Raw genomic sequence first — 20,961 nt, 5'->3', positions numbered from 1 at the left:
CTCATCCTGATTCTACTGGAATCCCTAACAAAACTCCTATTAACTGTAAAGGGAACAGGTTCAGGCCTACAGCATGAAATCTCACTACTGAGTCTTGTGCAATATCTAGCCAATACAAGGAGTTAGGGAAAGAGTTGCAGCTGGTACAGGGTGCTCTGCCTTCATGAACTTACCTGTTGTTCTAAGATGCTATGCTTCTATATAGACCGTATAAAGCATCATGTCTTGAAGTACTTAACTGGTTTTGTAGCTATGTAAGCAATGTCATTGTTAACTCTAAATTTCCTTGAGAAGCCTCATGTTTTGTTTTGGAGTGTAGATTGTATCTTAGAAGGATGGTTTCTTTGCATTACTGACTGCCCTTTCGGGGCCAAATTCTGCCCTCAGATACATCATTAAAGTCAATGAGTTGTATGTGCAGTTACCCCAGAGCAGATTTTGGTCCATTAAAACACTTTCTCCCTAGTTAATCTTGCTTCTGATGTTCATAGCTAAACCCCAAACAACAAAATACACCCAACAGCTTAGTTGGTAATAGAGAATACTTGGGATTAATGTTCTTCTTGTTGCAAAGGCATACTGAGGTGATTTTCTGACTATGCTACCAATGAATGAGCCATTGGCTTCTAACTTTTGAAGACTGGTTGTTTTTAAGACCACATTTTTGTTCTTGGCCTTATAAGAAATGTATTGTTAGCTCCATCAGTCAATTCTTTAACTATTGAAATAAAGGAGAACTTCATTAGGTCATTCTAAAGACTGGAAGCCCATTGTGAATTACTGAATTTTTGTTACCATGTTGGCAAACTCAGAATTAATGCATCGAAAAATGTACTTGGTTTGTAGTTTTGATTATTTGATACTCTACAATGTACTAGAAAATGAATCCAAAGTAAGATGAAACCTTGCTGTAACAGATGCAGTCTCTGCTGCTAAATTTTTGCTGAGAAATGGGAAAAGAGGAAGAGAGACCTCGCTTGTGGGGTGTATATGAGAGAGAGAATGCGAGAAGTTCCTACTGTAAATAAATCATGAATAGAATGGTTAGGCATTTAGAGTGATACTAAGCATTTATTGCCTGCTTATCTGCTTGTATTTATATTATTCAGATTAGCACCAAGAAAAAAGCTCATCACCTTATCCAATTTATGCTAATGTTTTTATTTTCCTTTTATCTTAAAGCTCAAGCTATAAAAGCAAAAGGTCCAGTGTCTATCCCGTACCCACTTTTCCAGTCGCATGTAGAAGACTTATATGTGGAAGGACTTCCGGAAGGAATTCCCTTCAGGAGGCCGTCTACCTATGGGATCCCACGCCTTGAGAGGATACTGCTGGCCAAGGAACGGATACGGTTTGTGATTAAGAAGTAAGGAGCTTTGCATGTATTTTCACTCTTCCTTTCTTCATACCGTGCTCTAACCAAAATTCTTCACAGTCTCTGAGAATTTCCAAGTTGATTGTAGTGCTAGCAAGAAGTAATTTTTTCTGTCAAACCACTAAAGCATTATTCAGGCACAGATTTGACACCGCAATAGTGATTGTACAAGATCCCAATTGGTGATGAATTTTCTCTAAGATCATGGGCCAGATCCTCAGCTGGTGTAATTTGGCATAACTCCATTGATTTTGGGGCTATGCCAGTTTACACCAGCTGAGGATCTGGGTGTGAATTTTAAGTTTTTTATGGTTCTGTTCTTCTGTTTTTTCTATCAGCATATTGTCTCCAGTGGTCCAGTAACTGGTAGTGTGTGACATCCACCATTAATAGCTTGGTGGTTCACTTCAGTCAGATGTGATAGTGCATGTAATATAAATGAAGCTGAGGGACAGGACAACTGCCATTTATACATATTTAATACTGTTAATGGAAGTCTCTCCATTGACTTCCATGAGCTTTGGATCAAGACCATGATTAGCTGAAGAGGAAAATGTTTTGTTTCCATATGTTGCCTTCACTTCAGCATTGGTATTAGTTTCCCAGATTTCCAAGGTATATGTTTCAGTGATATCTGTGGAAGGCCTTTCGTGGGTGTCCACAGGAAAGTAAGATGAGGCTACAATGAGAGCACAGACTCTGTTCTGCAACTAATTGTTATCTTTGGGATCTGCCACCTTTGTCTCATTTGGGGGAAAAAAATCTCTGAACAGAGATTTTGATTTTCATAGACTATCTTCCACTCTTCCTAAACTGGTCACAAGCCATGGATCTTTAATAAAGTACAGCAATTCTGTAACCTTTCCATTACTTTTGTTGTGTGTAGTAACCAAAGCTGGCTGGAGAACAAGCATTCTTTATCACAGCAACATTGGAGGCTTGAAAATTTTTTTTCATTCCATATAGGAAGAAAAACAAAAAATTTAAGGAAGAACTTGAACATTTTTGCTAAATGAAATTGTATGGACTTGTATTGTAACCCCCTTGGAGCAGAGACTTTTAATTTTGTGTTCGTACAGTCCCTAGCACACTGCAGTCCTGATCCAAAATTAGGGCACCTAGGTACTACAATAATGCAAATAATTATTAAGATTGAAACATCTTTTTTGCATCAAAAAGGTCAGGTTTTTTATTAGTCTCTTTATGCCCCTTTCTGTGATAGGGATTGGAGAGTCCACCTTGGACACCAGAAGCCTTCCCATCAAAGTTTGTATGTGTCTGTGAAACGTTTTGGCTTCAACAAAACTGCATATCTCAGCAAAATGCCATTTGTCAACAGTTCTTCTGGCAAGCTGTAGTAATAGCCTTCAGGGTTTGATATTGACTAGAACCAGTATGCTGGGGATTCTGAATACTGTTCTGGTCCCACAGTGGTAACTAAGAGTAGAATTTGCTATAGAGCTGTATGGTATAACTTCCCATTCGGTTAAAAACATATCAAAAGGTATGTTAATGCTGAAGAATGTATATTTGTTACATTTTTTCAGACATGAGCTTTTGAATTCAACACGAGAAGATGCACCACTGGACAAACCAGCTGCAGGAGGTAGGACTTCTAAACTTTTGGATTGCATATGATTAAATGTCTTTTATTTGTAAAGAGGCATGAGTGGTATTCACTTGGTGTCCATCCTGTCCAGCTACAACCTATTTTTTAGTATAATTCATGGCAAAGATACCTTTTGGTTTTGGAATAAAAGTTTTTCAGAAATATATTTTCAGCAAGTAAATGAAAAGACTAGTTTCCTGGAAATACGTTGGGATTAGTTAGCAGTACTCCCAATATTTATTGCCCTCTCAACCTGACAGCTAAGATGCAGAGATCCTGATCTGTATGAAACAATGTTTGCTTACATTGTAACACTACACTACTGCTGGGCTGGAAATACTGTTGTCAAGCCAGAAAAATTAAAACTTAATACTTTTCAAATTCAGAGTTTGAAAAACTCACTAGTGAGATGGTCTGGTCTGTCGGATGTTGATATTGATATTGACGGCTTTGATGGGCTTAAAAATCAAAATCCTTGATAACATACCACACCAAAATTTGCAAAATGGGAATGGGCAAAAAATGCTGGGTATTCATTTGTGCCGTATCCAGATTGTAAATGTATTTATAATAAGCACATACAGCTTGTTGCTGACCTTCTTTGTAACATATTTTGAGATCTATTGATGAAAAGCACTAAATCAGAGCTAGATATTATTATTGCCTTTAGAAAATATAACATGAGATCCAGAAGAATGCATTTGTGAACCTGAATTTAAACCAAATGTGTTGCACATAGATGGTGAAGGTAAAATGAGATGTGAATGGCTAAACTGGCTGTATCATTTTTTTCACTTTTAAGAGTCTTACTGAGCTAACCTATCAGATGAAATTGGCCACATAGAGATGCTGTGATTGGATTATTAATTTGACAGGGTAGGCTTTCTGTCTCCACAGTTGATGCCATTTTAGTGGCTAGGGAGCTATATTTATCAGAGTATGTTTGGTTAAATTAATGTATTTAAACTGGAGTGTGAGATTAGGCCGTTATGTGCCAAAAATACTGTATATTAATTGTGATATTGGTTATCTTCATGGCTACTGGCATAAGGCAGCACTTACGAAGAGAATGTGACTATTCTCTGGTTATAATGCAAAAGCTAATTGATGTTACCCTTCGATCCTTTTTCCAGTGGTAAATAGTCTCAATAGATAAAAACGCCTGCATTCTTTTGCCTCCACTCAAAGATACTAGAAATTTCCACTCAAAGATAACAATGCAAGCGTTTATCAACATTATAATCCATATCTATCAGTTTCTTTTCCCCCAAACCTGGAAGACAAAGGATTACGTGTTTTTTTTTTTAAAGAAAAATACATATAGCGTTGTGTATGATAATTGGAAAATTACTTTCTTCTTCGAGTGATTGCGCATGTGCATTCCAGTTAGATGTGTGCGCGCCACATGCACGTTCGTTGGAGAAACTTTTACCCTAGCAACAATCAGCGGGTCGGCTGGGCGCCCCCTGGAGTGGCGCCGCTATGGTGCCGAATATATACCCCAGCTGACCTGGCCACCCTTCAGTTCCTTCTTACCGCCCGTGTCGGTCGTTGGAACAGTGGAGTGCAGCTTAGCTGACCTCCACCTTCCCTAGCTACTCGTAGTCTCTTCTAGTTATATTTGTAGTATAGTTAACTGTTATTGTGTATATATATAGATATAGTTCTTTAGAGTTAGTTATAGTTCATAGTTATAGTTGTTAATTAGTAAGTGTTGCGGGGTTCGGGGGATAGCCCCTTCCCCGCACCTGGAGCCGGAGCTCATTTCTGGCTCACTGGGTTTCAGGCAGTGCTCGGCCTGTCATAGGCCGATGCCAACAGGAGATCCCCACGACTCCTGTTTGAAGTGCCTAGGGGAATCGCACTTACCAGCTAAGTGCCCGATTTGCAAGGCTTTTAAGCCAAGAACAAAAAAGAAGCAGGACATTAGATTGAAGCAGCTCCTGATGGAAGTGGCCCTGACACCGTTGCCCACGGCACCGAGCACGAGCCAGTCGGTGAGCAGAGGCACCCCTATGGCACTGGGTGTCGCCGGTACGCCTAAGGATTCCCAGCACCGGCCACGGCCAGCACCGAAATCGACTCCGCGCCGCTCCCTCTCCCCGAGGTCGAAGACGGCGAAGGGTCAGACGGCAGTGTTGCAGACAGAGACTGCACCTAAAGACTGACCGCCCGGCACCAATACCTGCCGCGGCGCAGCCAAAACCGGTGCCGTCGACTCCAGCCCCACGAGGGCAGTTGAGTCCGGCACCTGACAGCTCCCTGGCACCAGCTGTGGTAGAGCTCACTTTACCATCTACCCTGGAGACTTTCTCCGCGGCGAGGGACTTGATCACCATCACCGAAGCGGCACCGCCCCTACCCCCGGCACCGCCGGTGTGGGTATTGCAGTCCTTGGGCAAGCCGACCCTGACCAGACTGCTGTCGGTCAGTGTAGCGGACCGGCACTGATCAGGATCACGGTCCCGCCGCCGCTCTGAGTCGAGACGTCGCTCCCGACCTCGACGTCGCTCCTTGCCCCGGCACTGGTCCTCGCCCCGAACTCCCAGCACCGGTAGAACTCTCACTCACCAACCCGCTACTCGCGGTACCGCTCCAGCTCCCAGCACCGTACCAGACACCGTACCTCCCGGAGCAGATCAGGGCGTAGAGACTCAAGATCCCGGTCGACCTCTCGGCACCGGGCCGGTTGCAGGTCCCGGTCTCACTCTCGGTACCGCTATGCGTACCGGCACCGGTCCCCACGATCAAGGGGTGCGAGGTCAGTCGGGACTTCGGCTCCAGGCTTTGCTGCTCCACCTTGGCCGTCCAGACACATGTCCGCATCCTCCCAGGCGGACAGCTATTACGACTGGGACCGGGACACAGAGGTACCGGCGGGGGTCTTCCAGGACTCTCGGCCGCAGGACATGGGACCTCAGCAGTGGTCCTTCTGGACACCCTGGGCGTACCACCAAGCCCAGGATGCTCCTTTGGTCCAGACCCGCTCTGCTGCTTCAGAACATTGGGCACCAGAGGCCACCATTTCCCGCCCCCCCCCCCGCGGTTGAGTCGGAAGAGCACGTAACACACCCTCTGGACTCCCCGGGGCATCTGGAGCAGGAACCGTCCCAGGAGCAGGAGGGCGTCCAGGACCCCTCATTCCCGGATGAGGTTCCTCCTCCTCACCGGATGAGGCTGTGGCAGGGACCTCATCATCAGGGCCCTCGCCGATAGACCTCAGGGCCCATCAGGACCTTCTGCATAGAGTGGCCCTCAACATCAACCTCCCAGTGGAGGAGGTCCCAGAAGTCGAGGACCCCGTAGGATAACAGAGTCATCATGCGCTCGCTGGGGATGCATATCCCCGTAACCCAGCTTAGGCCCTTCAGGCCCCAAACACACCGCCGTATTTTCTACCTCGCCAGAGGCAGGACCTCAGTAGAAGGCGCGGGCTGGGGGGCCGCAGACGCCAGTCCGGTTCCCAAGGAGGCCAAAACCATGGGCCCTCTAAGGCACCACTGGGTCCCAAGTCCAACTTTTGAAGGTGCCCCCGGGGACGGCGTACCAGCCTCAGGACAGGATCCTCTCCCTCCCTTCTCCAACCGCCTCTCCCACTTCCTCCCGGCGTGGTCCCAATTGACATCAGACCTTTGGGTTCTGCGCACAGTGAAGCAAGGATACCACCTCCAATTTGCTTCATCACCACCCTGCCACCCCCCTTCCCGGTCCCTCTTCAGGGACCCCTCTCATGAGCAAGCCCTCCTACAGGAGGTCCAATCTCTCCTCACTGCAGGAGCTATAGAGGAGGTACCTTTAGACGAGAGAGGAAAGGGGTTTTACTGCCGATATTTTCTGATTCCCAAGTCCAAGGGAGGCCTCAGACCCATCCTAGACCTGCGCAGACTCAACAAATGGATGCTCAAGTTGAAGTTCCGCATGGTCTCCCTGGGAACGATTATCCCATCTCTGGAGACTGGTATGCCGCCCTCGACATGAAGGACGCATACTTCCACATTGCCATCTTTCCACCACACAGGAAGTACCTTCGCTTTATGGCCAACCACCAGCACTTCCAATTCACAGTCCTCCCCTTCGGCCTCTCCACGGCCCCGAGGGTGTTCACGAAGTGCATGGCGTCGTTGCCGCCCACCTCCGCCGGCAACAGATACATGTGTTCCCGTATCTGGACGACTAGCTCCTCAGGTGGTCACTATAGTTACAGACCTATTCTTCCGGTTGGGCCTACTCCTCAACACTGAGAAATCCACCCTGGTCCCCACGCAGAGGCTGGACTTGATAGGGGCAACGCTGGACTCCACTCAAGCCAGGGCCTACTTGCCTCAGCCCTGCTTCCAAGCGATCGTATTGATCATATGAAGCTTACAGGCCTCCCCAATCACCTCAGCTCGCACCTGTCTCGGACTCTTGGGACATATGGCCGCATGTTCTTATGTGACAAAGTATGCCAGACTCCGATGAGACCCTTCCAAACGTAGCTCCATTTGGTCTTCCGCCCGGGCAGGGACCCTATAGACGTCCTGGTGACAGTTCCCCCCAGCCCCCTCCGCTCCCGCGATTGGTGGCTAACTCCATCCCTGGTATGCGCAGGGATGCCGTTCCATCCACAGCTGCCGTCGATGACCTTAACGACGGATGCGTCATCCCTCGGTTGGGGGGCCCACCTAGGTCACCTGCGTAACCTGGGCCTTTGGTCGTCCCAGGAGCTGACACTCCATATAAACGTCCGGGAGTTGAGGGCAGTCCGCCTTGCCTGCCAGGCGTTCCAACAACATCTACACTGCCGTTGTGTTGTCCGTGAACACCAAAACACAATAGCCATGTACTACATCAACAAACAAGGAGGGACCTGCTCGTCTCCCTTGTGTCAGGAGGCCATTCGACTCTGGGACTTCTGTATAGCCCAGTCGATAGATCTAGTGGCGTCCTTCCTTCCTGGGGTCCTGAACGCGCTGGCGGATCGGCTCAGCCGGTCCTTTCTATGTCACGAGTGGTCAATAAGACCGGACGTCATCCATTCACTCTTCTGGAGGTGGGGATTTCCCCGCATAGACCTGTTCGCCTCACGCTCGAACAGGAAGTACCAGGAATTTTGCTCCTTTCAGGGTCTCTCTCCGGGGTCGATCACTGACGCATTCCTCCTGTCGTGGAGGCATCACCTGTTGTATGCCTTCCCTCCATTTCCCCTAGTGCACAAGGTCCTGTTGAAGCTCCGCAGGGATAAAGCGCATCTGATCCTGATCGCACCTGCGTGGCCCAGACAGCATTGGTTCACCACACTGCTAGATCTGTCCGTGGACACCCCAGTGCCCCTCCCTCTCCTCCCAGACCTGATCACACAAGACCACAGCAGGCTCCGTCACCCAGACCTGCGAGCCCTCCACCTCACGGCATGGCTCCTGCATGGCTGAACGCAGCAGAGTTGAGCTGTTCCGCTCCGGTTCAGCATGTTCTCCTCATCAGTAGGAAGCCTTCCATCCGCTTCACGTACTTGGCAAAGTGGAAACGCTTCTCTTGCTGGTGCACAACTCAGGGTGTTACTCTTTCGGAGGCCTCGATCCCCACAGCCCTAGACTACCTCTGGTACCTTAAGCAGCAGGGCCTGGTAACATCCTCTCTGAAGGTGCACTTAGCGGCCATATCCACTTTCCGGCCAGGCGAGGGTGGCCACTCTGTGTTCTCCCACCCCTTGGGGTCTCGATTCATTAAGGGCCTAGAGCGTCTCTATCCCCCCATGCGTCGCCCTGCCCCTACCTGGGATCTTAATTTGGTCCTAACCAGGCTTATGCTCCCACCATTTGAGCCACTAGCGACTTGCTCGCTCCGGTACCTATCATGGAAAACAGTCTTCCTGGTGGCCATTACATCGGCCAGGTGGGTCTCCGAGCTGAGAGCACTCACGGTGGACCCCGCCCTACACTGTTTTCCATAAAGACAAGGTACAGCTGCACCCACATCCGGTGTTCCTCCCTAAGATTGTGTCTGCCTTCCATACCAACCAGGACATCTTCCTCCCGGTCTTCTTTCTGAAGCCCCACTCTTCTTGGCGAGAGCAGCAGCTACACTCCTTAGATGTGCGCAGGGCACTCACCTTCTACACTGAGCGAACAAAGCCGTTCCGAAAATCTTCCGAGCTGTTTGTGGCGGTCGCGGAACGGATGAAAGGCCTGCCAGTCTCCTCCCAGAGGATCTCCTCCTGGGTGACTGCATGCATCCGCGCATGCTATGACCTAGCTCATGTCCCTTCAGGCCACCTTACAGCGCACTCTACTAGAGCTCAAGCGTCATCAGCCGCCTTCCTGGCACACGTGCCTATCCAGGAGATATGCCATGCAGTGACCTGGTCATCGGTCCATACCTTCACCTTGCACTACGCGCTGGCCCAGCAATCTAGAGATGATGCAGCCTTTGGCGCAGCGGTTCTGCATACTGCCACATCTCACTCCGACCCCTCCGCCTAGGTAAGGCTTGTGAATCACCTAACTGGAATGCATATGAGCAATCACTCAAAGAAGAAAAGACGGTTACTCACCTTTGTAACTCTTGTTCTTCAAGATGTGTTGCTCATATCCATTCCAAACCCACCCTCCTTCCACACTGTCGGAGTAGCCGGCAAGAAGGAACTGAAGGGTGGCCAGGTCGGCTGGGGTATATATTCGGCGCCTAGCGGCGCCACTCCAGGGGGCGCCCAGCCAACCCGCCGAGTGTTGCTAGGGTAAAAGTTTCTCCGACGAACGTGCACGCAGCGCGCACACACCTAACTGGAATGGATATGAGCAACACATCTCGAAGAACAACAGTTACAAAGGTGAGTAACCGTCTTTTCTTCACCGTGTGTTTTGATTAAGTTATTATCCTATCCCACTTCAGGGTCAGATTTTGCTAATTGTCTGAAGCTGGATGTTCAGAGTCTATATACATTGTAATGTAGCTTGAAGTGATGGTAGCTCATATAAGCCTCCTAAACCCCAAAAATGCACATTGCCAACCTTGATCTGAGATGGTGAAATGGGAATAGTGGAGAGTTCCTGAGTCCATGGTAGAGGCATGAGACCTAGGAGTAAGAGTCTGCATTGGTGAAGCTTGTGTATCATTCTTTGTGCGGGCGTGTACTAGTATTCAAAGAAAAACAAATATTAAATACCCATGTTAAAAAAAATAAGGGTTTAAAGTGTTAATGAATAGCAACTGTGTGTCACTTGCCTTTACAATCTTGCAGTTAATCAAAATAATTAAGGAAAGTTATCTTTGTTCTGTTACTGTTAATTGTAGTGAAAGAAGAGTGGTATGCCCGAATCACCAAATTAAGGAAGATGGTAGATCAACTTTTCTGTAAAAAATTTGGTAAGTACACTGTTAGTATTCCAACTTCTTGTGTGGCTTTTAACCCATAGTAGGTTGATTTCAGATTAGCTATCCTTAAGAAAGCTTTCTTAGATCCTTCTGAGGCATAAGTGGATGAAACTCTTGAATTAAAATTTTCCAGAGGCTTGAAATCCTGACTGTTAAGCAAAAATAAATCTTATTGCTGTAATGTTTATTCAAAAGGGTAAATTTACAGTAAAGTTCATCTGTAAAGTTACCTTTTATGGTTCCAATTCCTTTTATATTTAGATTTTTCTCTTTAGTTTTGGTAAAGCAAACAGTCAGCTTATTTTTCGATGTACAGTATAACATCAGTGGCACTGTTAGGATTAATAGCTGAGCATTTCTGGGCTTTTTGAATTTTAAATGCTGTTTCCCCCAGCCTACATAGGAACATGTACAGGTCAAGAATGAAACTACTGAAAGTGTGATACTATATGAAAATAAGTTCAAATCGCTTTGAGCCCAATCCTGCTTTGACTTTTTCTCCTGTGCAAACCCATTGGCATTAATCTGCAATCCAGCACTGTTGGTGGGCTACGTACTGAACATCAGATGAGACACTAATGATAATTAGTCCACTAAACTCTTTGTCTTCAACTTGGAGTCCAGTGGGTTTGGATATCCTGGCTATGCTAGTACCTAATGTTACTGTTTATGTGATGGCCCAGAGACTTTGTGATAGTTTTTGCTGAATCAAAATGTTTAGCTGGACTAATCAATCATTGGATTTATTTTGTTGAATTTCTGTTGTTCTAACAGCTGAGGCCCTAGGAAGCACTGAGCCAAAAGCTGTCCCATACCAGAAATTTGAGGCACACCCCAGTGATCTGTATGTGGAGGGTCTGCCAGAGAACATTCCATTTAGGAGTCCATCCTGGTATGGAATCCCTCGACTGGAAAAGATTATTCAAGTGGGCAACAGAATAAAATTTGTAATCAAAAGGTAGGTGAACATTTTAGAGCATACATTGAAAAAGCAAGAGGAAAAGGCTAAGAGATTGATTTTGAAGCAAAATAAAAGCTTTCAGCTTTATAACACCATAAAGCATTCTGAGTTCTGGTACCAGCAAATGGAAGATATTTCACATTGCCAGGAAAATTGGTGTTCGCAATTCAGGCCATAATCTTCCTAAATGTCTATATAGCAACTAGCCCATTTTGGTGACAATTTGAAGTAAATAATATTAAAATCAAAACATAGATTCATAAAACAAAAAAATCATTATTCAGAGACTGTATAGAACAATTTGATAACCTGCTCTCTAATTACAGGCCAGAACTACTAACTCTCAGTCCAGCAGAAGTTACTCAACCAAGATCAAATACGCCAGGTAGGATGCATACTGTATGCAAATTCCATCTATATATTCACATGCAGAATAAATATATGAAATTAGTCATGCGTGGAGGTCAGAAAAATTAAAGTGGTACCAAATATGTATAAATGAAGAGAAACTCTCTTTAATATATTTATACTTGAAGGAATCTTTCATATTTTGCTAAATTAGAAATAAACCACAATCTCTGTAAGAACAAGTGTGTGTGTTTGTTTGATATAAATATACCAAAAATTAACTCTCTTCCTCATTTTACTGAGTAGGAAATTTTTTAAACGTGTAGGAGGGAGGGGGTGCTGTTTGGTGTGGGGAAACAAATTATGGAACACAACATCATTTTTAAAGAAAATGAAGCACAATACTATTTTCGCTTCTAGGAATACTGGTATGCTCTTCACAAGGTTTATAAGAAACCAGTATAGCCATCCTTGAAAATAATGATCTGAAACACATTATGGTTGGTGTCCAGCTAACCTCTGACACTTTAGAAATTGAATGGTTCAGGCTTAAAACCTAGCGAAACTTAAGTTCTCAAGAAGTTCTGTTAGGGTCTAATCCAAAACCCATGGAAGTCACTGTGCATCTTTCCATAAACTTCAGGCTCTTAGTGTCTTGTGTGATCATAACCATCTTTTAAAAGTGAGAAGTGCCTCTCCTTCTCCAGAATGAATTTTTAAAGAACCATAAAGTATGGTGAAGGAAAAGAACCCAGATGACTCTTTCAGGCCTCTTTTTTTTAACCTCCTAAAATAAGGGAACTGCTAGGAAATGATAGATCAGATGTCGTTTTGTAAGTACATTTGTATTTCATCACTATGTACACTATAAAGTTCAGAACTTATTTCATATAAAAGGATGAGTCCCCTAGTGGTGATAACACAGGACTAGGAACCTGCTTTACTAGATTTCTCTAGCCTCATTTACCCACCTGGGTGCACTGTCTACCAAACAGCAGTGTTATGACACTGAATTTATTTGTAAAACATGTTGAGATCATCAGGTCAGAGGTACCATGTTTGTGAAGATTGGTACCTGATCACTTTAATCAAAGCACTGTTTGATTTAGTTAAGGTGCTGTATTCACAATTTTCAATCCATAGCACCACAAAAAATGTTAGGTTTTACCTAACCAGAGAATGCAGGTCGCTTTTTCCGCCAAATGTTTGCGGTTCAATAGTATCCGCGTCTTATCAAAGCATATTGGGGATTTTTCTTGGCTTTCAGGGACAAGACTTGTATGTCGAGATAGGGTAGCCTATTGAAAGCTACACTGCAGAGTTAGGCAGCATCTAATTTCAGTCTTGCTGCCAAAGCTGTAGCTCGTTGTCCTACTGTACAACATAACTGGCAGGTTGACAAGATAACTGCAACAAGAAGTATGAACAATATCACTGATGAAAAACTGTGTTCATAGCATCTTACTTCTGGAAGAACTGGCATGCAGCAATCACCATTTAAAAAAAAAAAAGCCTCATAGAGTGATCAGAATGACATGCTGATTTCCCACTGGTTATTACATCTGTCATCAGTTGCTGGGAAAGACTAGTGCTCTAAATACACACAAAATGTTGCATGTGGACATATCCAGGGCACAAGTTAGACAAATAAACACAGAAAAAATGTTCAGTTTGGCTTGAAACGTTAGTGAAAACCGCTGGATGCAACATTCTTTCCTGGCAGTTAGTCGTAAGGCAAAAGTGGAGAATGTCCCCTGTGCTATTGTTGCTAAAGCAGACTGTGTCTCCCAAACACACATGACAATTTTTTCAAACAATTCAAAATGTTAGTTTTGCAGATACCAGATAGTTTAGGGGGACATCATTTTGATTTTGTATTTTAAAAAAAAATTCAAGAATTACTTTGGCTAGTAAGAATATTATGGTGCTCTTTGGTTGGATAGAAAACTTCCCCTCGTGTGTGGTCAGCCCAGACAGTATTCCTTTGTGCTTCTCATGTGGTAGCACTAGAAATCTAAAAATAAAGCTGTTCAGTATATTTTTTCACTTGCCAAGTTAAGGCCTCAATCTTGCAAATACTTTCTTCTATGCATAAGATTGTGTGTTAAATGCTTGCAGGACTGGGGTCCATGTGAACTCTTTTAAATTAGTGAACAACATAAACGGTGAAAATTATGAACATTCTTTGTAATTGAAGGGGTCAGACATAAAATGGACCAGATAATTTGTTCATTTGAAATATGATTTTGAGCCTGTGATCCAGTACACACATTGCTTGTTTCACACATATGCCTTTTTAAAAAATGCTGGTTTCATTGCTATGGTACAAGTTCTCTCCTCAATGGATATGATCAATAATTATAATTGCACTGTTTGTTGGGGAATAAAATGAGTGTATTTAAGTATTTATTTATTTCCACTAACATGCGCCCTGCCTCTTTCTTCACCTAATTTAGAAAATTGGCTCCTGGCTTGCTTTCTGTCACCAACTTTCTTTTATAATAAAAGCCAAGACTAAATTATTTTTGATAGTCAAAATTTATGACAATGCTCTAAATCTTCATATTCTGTTCTAAAGATTTTTAATCTCATGAGCTAAAATCATTAATAATTCTAGTTGTGTCAAAGCCACTAAAATAATTCCTTCCCACTGCCCAGGGTTCTGAAGGACAAGTTCATACATTTGGGACAGTGATAGAGGTTTATAATCATGCTTAGAGATATTTTCCCATCATTTTTAATATATTTTTATATATATTATATATTCTGTGTAGAATTTGTTACCATAATAAGCAGTACACGTGTAACTCCTTTTATACCAAATTGTGATTGCGCACCTTAGAAAGTAAGACAATTTTTTGCATTGATAGTCAGACTCCAGTGATAAAAGAAATACATTTAGGACTACCACCTTTTCCCAAATATCCATTGTTAACGCAGTAACCCAAGATGCATCTATTTTTGATTTTCAGTCAAAGAAGATTGGAATGTCAGAATCACAAAACTAAGGAAGCAAGTGGAAGAGATATTTAATCTGAAATTTGGTGAGTTAAACCTTAAATAAACTGTGGTGTAGTGCTACTCTGTTTTAAAACAATTTTCTGTACAAGGAGTATTGTGGTGCACGATAAATTAAAACAAATAATTAAAAATATGGCAATACAACCGATCTGAGAGTCTTGGGTTTTATTCCCTACTCTTGCTAGTGGCTTGTTATGTGACATGGGGCAAATCATATCCCTACTCTTTGTGCCTAGGCTTCTCTAAAAAGGGGATTAATTATATTTTATGCAAATTCATACAGGACTTTCACAGAATCACAGAATATCACAGTTGGAAGGGACCTCAGGAGGTCATCTAGTCCAACCCCGTGCTCAAAGCAAGACCAATCCCCAGACAGATTTTTGCCCCATATCCCTAAATGGCCCCCTCAAGGATTGAGCTCACAACCCTGGGTTTAGCAGGCCAATGCTCAAACCACTGAGCTGTCCCCCTTAGATGAAAGGAACTTGTATAAAAAAAGTATCAGATACTGTGGACCTAGATTGATAATTATTCCAAGATCCTACGTAGCGAGATCCGCAAAATCACTACATGCAGTGATTCCAAACTGTGGAATGATGGTGGGAAAGTTGTTTTAAACTGCTTCTCTCATCCTTTTCTGATTACGATTAGAAGTGCTAGTGCCACTATAACTAATACAAATGCCAGCCTTAGTAAGAACAATTGAAATAAAATGCCTCCCATCTGAGCTCATCAGATCATCTTTATTTTCAGCCCAAGCCCTGGGGCTTTCAGAGGCTGTGAAGGTTCCCTACCCAGTGTTTGAATCAAACCCTGAGTACTTGTATGTGGAAGGCTTGCCAGAAGGAATCCCTTTCCGGAGTCCCACATGGTTTGGAATTCCACGCCTTGAAAGAATTGTCCGTGGAAGTGGCAAAATCAAATTTATTGTTAAAAAGTAAGTTTATCGTTTGTTTTTTTTAAGTGCTGTTTGCTGAAATTATATGAAACTCTTCCTGGAGCTTTTGGGTTTTTAAATGCTGCCTAATGTTTTTTATAGATAAAACAAAGTGAACTATTTTGGCACATTCGCTTGTTCTGATAAAAGGACATGCCTTCCTGATTAAATTTCACGAAATGGGGTGTATGTGCCTAATTGATGTGTCATGCGATGTGTATCTAGGGAAGATAGTAGTTCTGCATCTTGAAGCATTTTCCCCCCTAAAGTAAATGCAAAAGGCAAGGTACCTAGCTTTAGATTTTGAAACTTTCTTATTACTTTACGTTGACTCGCCCATACTTCATGAGCTAAAGGACTGTTACAATGACTTGATATAAATTTGTCTGAATCCCAATAAATAAGTAAATAATTCACTGTACTATTTTTGTATCTGTAATTTATTAGACTGCATCCTATAACATATTTTACATTTTTAGGCCAGAGCTTGTCACTTCTTATTTGCCTGCTGGATTGGCCAGTAAAGTAAACACTAAAGGTAAGTGGTTAAACATTCATACTGCCCTCACCTCAGATTCTGCTTCTGTTACCTGACTGAGTAACAGCTTAGTCCTTGAAAACAGTACGGGCTACTGAGAGAGAGAGGTGCTACCTGACATGAGCAAGAGCGGTAAAATCTGGCCCAAAGGGTTTTCCTAAAAGCCCAAAACCTATATTCTTTTAAAACATTGGGGAATGTAACAAAAGTCACACATTAATATCTGCTTAAGAGCACACCAGTTATACCATTCATTTATTTTATGATCTGGAGCAACACAGATCTGGAGGATGTAAAGGACATAAATTACAAAGCTATTGGGTCACATTGATTTTGCTGTTAACAGCATCATCTAGTATATAAGTTCGATTTTTTTATCTAAAAAATAAGACACATTTCTTAGAGAAACTGTCAAGTCATTTACAAAATAAAGGTCTTTATAAATATCAAAATGAATCAACTTTTTGGATTTAGATAATAAAAAGTACCAAAGATGTAAATTCCATTTAAAACCAGTGTGCCAAAGATATTACCTGTCTTTATCTTGTGTGGTGCTCATGATATGTAGTGAATATTGAGTGAGCGTCTGTCAGACCCACTTATTTCACAAGCAATAAATTCACTTTTTAAAGTATGTGATCTTACTTGCATTGTTTTGCTTTTATAAAGCATACCATTAAACAATACATATTATATGTCAGATTATTTTGTTTCTGGGATGTTTACAAATACTGTCTTTTGGGAGCTATACAGTATGTCCATTACTGAAGAGTAATAGTATTGTTGGTTTGTAGCATTGAGTCCAAAGAGCTCAAAGAGAGCAAGAAGTCCTGCAAGCAATTCAAAGGTTCCAGAGATTGAGGTGACTGTTGAAGAAGGTAGGAAATCTTCCTTTAGGGAGTATTCTTATAAAAGTAACTTGCAATAGTAACTGCAGAAGACCTTTCATTCACAGTACAATTATATTATTTTTAAAAATGGTCTCTAAGTTTTGCCGTATGTCAAAAACTTAATTTAACTTCACGATACCAGTTCTATTTTTCATTTCTGATTAACATTATAAGTTGTAGGAAGAACCATGGCTCTGTCAGAGATTGTTTCACAACACATTTGGATCCTTCATTCCAAAGAGAAAAATGAGAACTTGTTTTAAGGCAAATAATACAGAAGGGTTGACAATGACTAAATGATGCTAAAGTATGTTATGTTTTAATTCCACAATTCTTACAGCATTTCTAAACAGCATTTTTGTTCCACGGTTGACTCAAACTTTAAGTTTTACTTAGTAATCAATTGCCATATTTCATCATTTTTGTTTCTCTCACAAGATGGTTACTGGTATGCTCTCTCTCACTCTTAATATTACACTATATAGATATAGATATGTTTGTTCATTTCTGCAGGTCCTAATAAACCACAAACAACAGATGTTCGAACTAATTCTCAAACCAATGGATCCAATATGGGCTTCAAGCCACGAGGAAGAGAGTTTTCTTTTGGTAAATATTGTGGGTTTTAATCTGCCTTGATAGCCTTTGTTAATTCTGATATTTTATAAGTTTTTGAGATTTCATCATAGTAGAGAGGTTTGTTCTTTTTGCTCAGTAAAAGTTTAGAGTGGAGTTAAAAGGATTAATATTGATTTGTGATAAAAATCTATCTTTTTTCATGAAACTAGTATAATTGAGATCACATTTCTCAAGGAAATAGCATGTCTGTTTGGCCTTCTCAAAGCTTTGGGTGCTGGCTCATATTATTCTGTGTGCCTCTGAGGAGTGTAATATATCACTGTTGAATTCATTACAGTTGAGTCTTTGGTTTATTCGTTAGCTGAGATCTTTTGTAAAGCTTCAAGGAGAAGAGTCTCAATAGTGGGTATGAGTTAGGATTAGAGGGAATGGTTCAATGCTGTTTATTGTGTGATAGCCATTTTGTTCATTTTTTACTTCATATTTATCGGTAAACAATTGTTGTAAATATTTTGTAAAAAATATATATATAAACACACAATTCCTAGTCCAATTTTTTTCTCAAAACAAATGTACAAATGCTAATCTAACTCTTCTGATTTCCTGACAGAGGCTTGGAATGCCAAAATTACTGACCTAAAACAAAAAGTTGAAAATCTTTTTAATGAAAAATGTGGTAAGCATGTCAACCTTTTTTAAAACGTACCTTTTAGAGCTTGATGAGATTACTTATTTGGGCATGTACGTTGTGTCTGATGGTGCTGTTCATACACAGATTATGAAAGACTCTAATAGCCTTTCAAACTCTGGGCCCTGTTATCTCCCAAGAGCTTGATTTTCACATGGCGGATTGAAAATTCCAAACTATCGGATTCCCCCTAAGTTTTCCATGTAAGGCTGGAAATGGAGGAGTAGTACAGGGGTTTGGCTTCAAAAATCCACAGACATCCTGTGGTCCACCAGAGACCCATTAGTTCCATATTGCCATGTACCTCCTTGTGGCTCAGCCGGACAACATGGCTGCAAGAGGAGTTGTGCTGTTAGGGACAGTCTCTCAGGAAGAGGTGCTTGCTTGATTTACTGCAGACTTGTGATTTTCCCATTGTGTGTATGTGGAAGGTATCAGAGGAGCATGCTGGAAACTTAACTCCCTTCTTCAGGATAAAATACTATTTTTGTAATATACATGCTCTTTCATTTCAGGGGAAGCTCTGGGGCTTAAGGAACCTGTCAAGGTCCCATTTGCATTATTTGAATCCTACCCAGAGGATTTCTACGTGGAAGGACTACCTGAGGGGGTGCCATTCCGCCGACCATCTACTTTTGGCATTCCAAGATTGGAGAAGATCCTGCGAAACAAATCTAAGATAAAATTTATCATAAAAAAGTAAGAGAACTGTGTGTGTCAATGGAAATGAGCTGCAAAGCTTAAAGAACCGAGTTAAGCCCTGAAAAGTGCTAGATTCCTCCACTAACCACACTAGTATGTATACGGAAGTGTCTAGCAAATCAGGAAATGCTAGAGGATTTTTCAAATCTGGGGAAGAATATGTTAACATTTTTCTATGTTGAATGCTCCTCAAAGCCTGCTTAATGGGGAGCAGCACACAGTTCTGGGCTTATTTCGATTTTAATGTTGACTTTATATTTCCCCTGTAGCGGGAGCTGCAGGCTTTGTAGTTGCATCATTTTTACTTAAAAGATCACCAAAACTGCAGCAAGGAGTAAGGATGTTAAATCAGACTTATGATGGATGACAAAAACTCCGATTTTCAGAATTTTGTCAAGTGTCCGTTGTGCAACATGATGGTGCCGACCTCTGATCTTTAGAGTAAAAACATTAAGGTATTAGGGATTTGACAGCTGTACTGTGGTGAAGGTAGCAAACCAAAACGATCAGTCGTCTTGTTAACTTTGTGTAACAGCCTGACTAGCATTATTGTACTAACTTTTTGCTCTCCCTCTCCTGACCACTCAGTTTTGACAGCTAGTATTTCCTTTGCTTTTGGATGGAAATGATGGATTGAATGTAATTTTACTGTTCTATATGAAATGTTCAAATCTGTTCATCTGCAGGCCTGAGATGTTCGAGGCAGCGATTAAGGAAAGCTCTGCTAAAAGTCCCCAAAGTAAGTTTTATGAGAGCTAAAGAGTTTGGATGGTGATCTGTTTTGGGCTGCTTTTAAAGATTATAATACTTCAGGAATGTTGCCCAGTGTAAACCAATTCCTGGAAACTTCATGATATATTCACTGGAAAGTCTTATCCAAGTAGAAATCAAGGCACAGCCTTAACTATGATGCCACTGGTACACCTCTATAATGAAGATGTGTCTCTACTCTGAGGAGCTGTAAAGCTGTTACATTTTCTTGACTATTATCTAGTTCCTCAACTCAGCAATTCAGCTTCAGTAATGGCTTTCTTGTTTATCAGTCAGCTTTGTATAATCTAGCACACTTAAGGTCTCAGATCCCTTTGCACTGGCTGTTACAGTGCCTCCTTCAAAGCAGTAGGAGGCTGTGGCTCAGCTAAAGCTTTACAGTGCTGGAGTGAGTGCGTGCACACGTGCACACACACACAATGTGAGGAGCCACTTTTCCCCGACTCCAACTTGTAATGTCGCAGTGCTGGAGTGCGTGCATACACATGCACACACAATGTGAGGAGCCACTTTGCCCCAACTCCAACTTGTAATGCCGCTTTGACAAGGAAGTGGAGGGAGCTGTAAAAGTCTCTGTGTCAATCAGATGAAAAAAATTGAGGTACTGGTTAATGGCTTGTACTGTACTCCCAGACTATGACATAAAGCAGGTATCCATAGAAGAAGTTGGGTTTCTGGAGGGCATTCATTGGACCTGATGCTACTCTCAGTGGTTTAAATCCGAGTTTACTCCATTGAAGTTAGTGACATTACACCAGTGTAAAGGTAGTGTAAGTGAGAGCAGGAATATATTGGACCAGATCCTCAGTTGTTGTAGGCATAGCTCCATTAAAGTCAGCTATGAAAGATTTCCTATGTGGGTGAGAATTTAATATCCACTTTTCGTTATTTTGATCAATATGTTTTACTACTGTTACTAGAAGTCGAGTGCTCTAGTTTATTGCTTTGACCAAAACATGAAAATATCCACACATTCTTTTTTAAAAATAAAATATCATTGGAAAACCTGGTAGGCAAACAAAACAAGGCCCTTGTAACATAAATTAACCCTTTCTCTTGATTTTGGTAGTTTGTAAGAAATAGTTTAAGGGTAAACTTTCAGAAGTGAAGTCCCATTTTCAGTAATGACTTAAGCACTTCGGAGCCTAAGTGTCATTGACAGTCAAGGGACTTAAGCATTTAGACT

General features: G+C 42.3%; 1 protein-coding gene across 9 annotated transcripts in view; it reads left to right on the top strand.

Annotated features, from left to right (window-relative positions):
- The window catches only part of GTF2I (general transcription factor IIi), a 78,685-nt gene that overhangs the window by 44,890 nt on the left and 12,834 nt on the right, over positions 1-20,961 (top strand). For 8 of the 9 annotated variants that reach the window (XR_003996900.1, XM_030536387.1, XM_030536389.1 and 5 more), the window contains 13 exons: positions 1,183-1,366; positions 2,923-2,981; positions 10,257-10,328; positions 11,112-11,295; positions 11,625-11,683; positions 14,619-14,690; positions 15,424-15,607; positions 16,087-16,145; positions 16,940-17,023; positions 17,549-17,644; positions 18,225-18,290; positions 18,818-19,001; positions 19,691-19,743. Coding sequence is in view for 8 of the 9 variants with exons in the window: in XM_030536387.1 (XP_030392247.1) it covers positions 1,183-1,366; positions 2,923-2,981; positions 10,257-10,328; positions 11,112-11,295; positions 11,625-11,683; positions 14,619-14,690; positions 15,424-15,607; positions 16,087-16,145; positions 16,940-17,023; positions 17,549-17,644; positions 18,225-18,290; positions 18,818-19,001; positions 19,691-19,743 (1,356 nt within the window). In the remaining variant the exon portion in view is untranslated. Of the gene's footprint in view, positions 1-1,182; positions 1,371-2,922; positions 2,982-10,256; positions 10,329-11,111; positions 11,296-11,624; positions 11,684-14,618; positions 14,691-15,423; positions 15,608-16,086; positions 16,146-16,939; positions 17,024-17,548; positions 17,645-18,224; positions 18,291-18,817; positions 19,002-19,690; positions 19,744-20,961 lie in introns of those variants that run through there. The other variant, XM_030536391.1, reaches the window with a different exon arrangement.

The sequence above is a fragment of the Gopherus evgoodei genome, chromosome 17 (genome assembly GCF_007399415.2).
Source record: "Gopherus evgoodei ecotype Sinaloan lineage chromosome 17, rGopEvg1_v1.p, whole genome shotgun sequence".
Lineage (NCBI taxonomy): Eukaryota > Metazoa > Chordata > Testudines > Testudinidae > Gopherus > Gopherus evgoodei.
The sequence above is the reverse complement of the archived record's forward strand: the minus strand, read 5'-3'. Positions and strand labels throughout refer to the sequence as shown.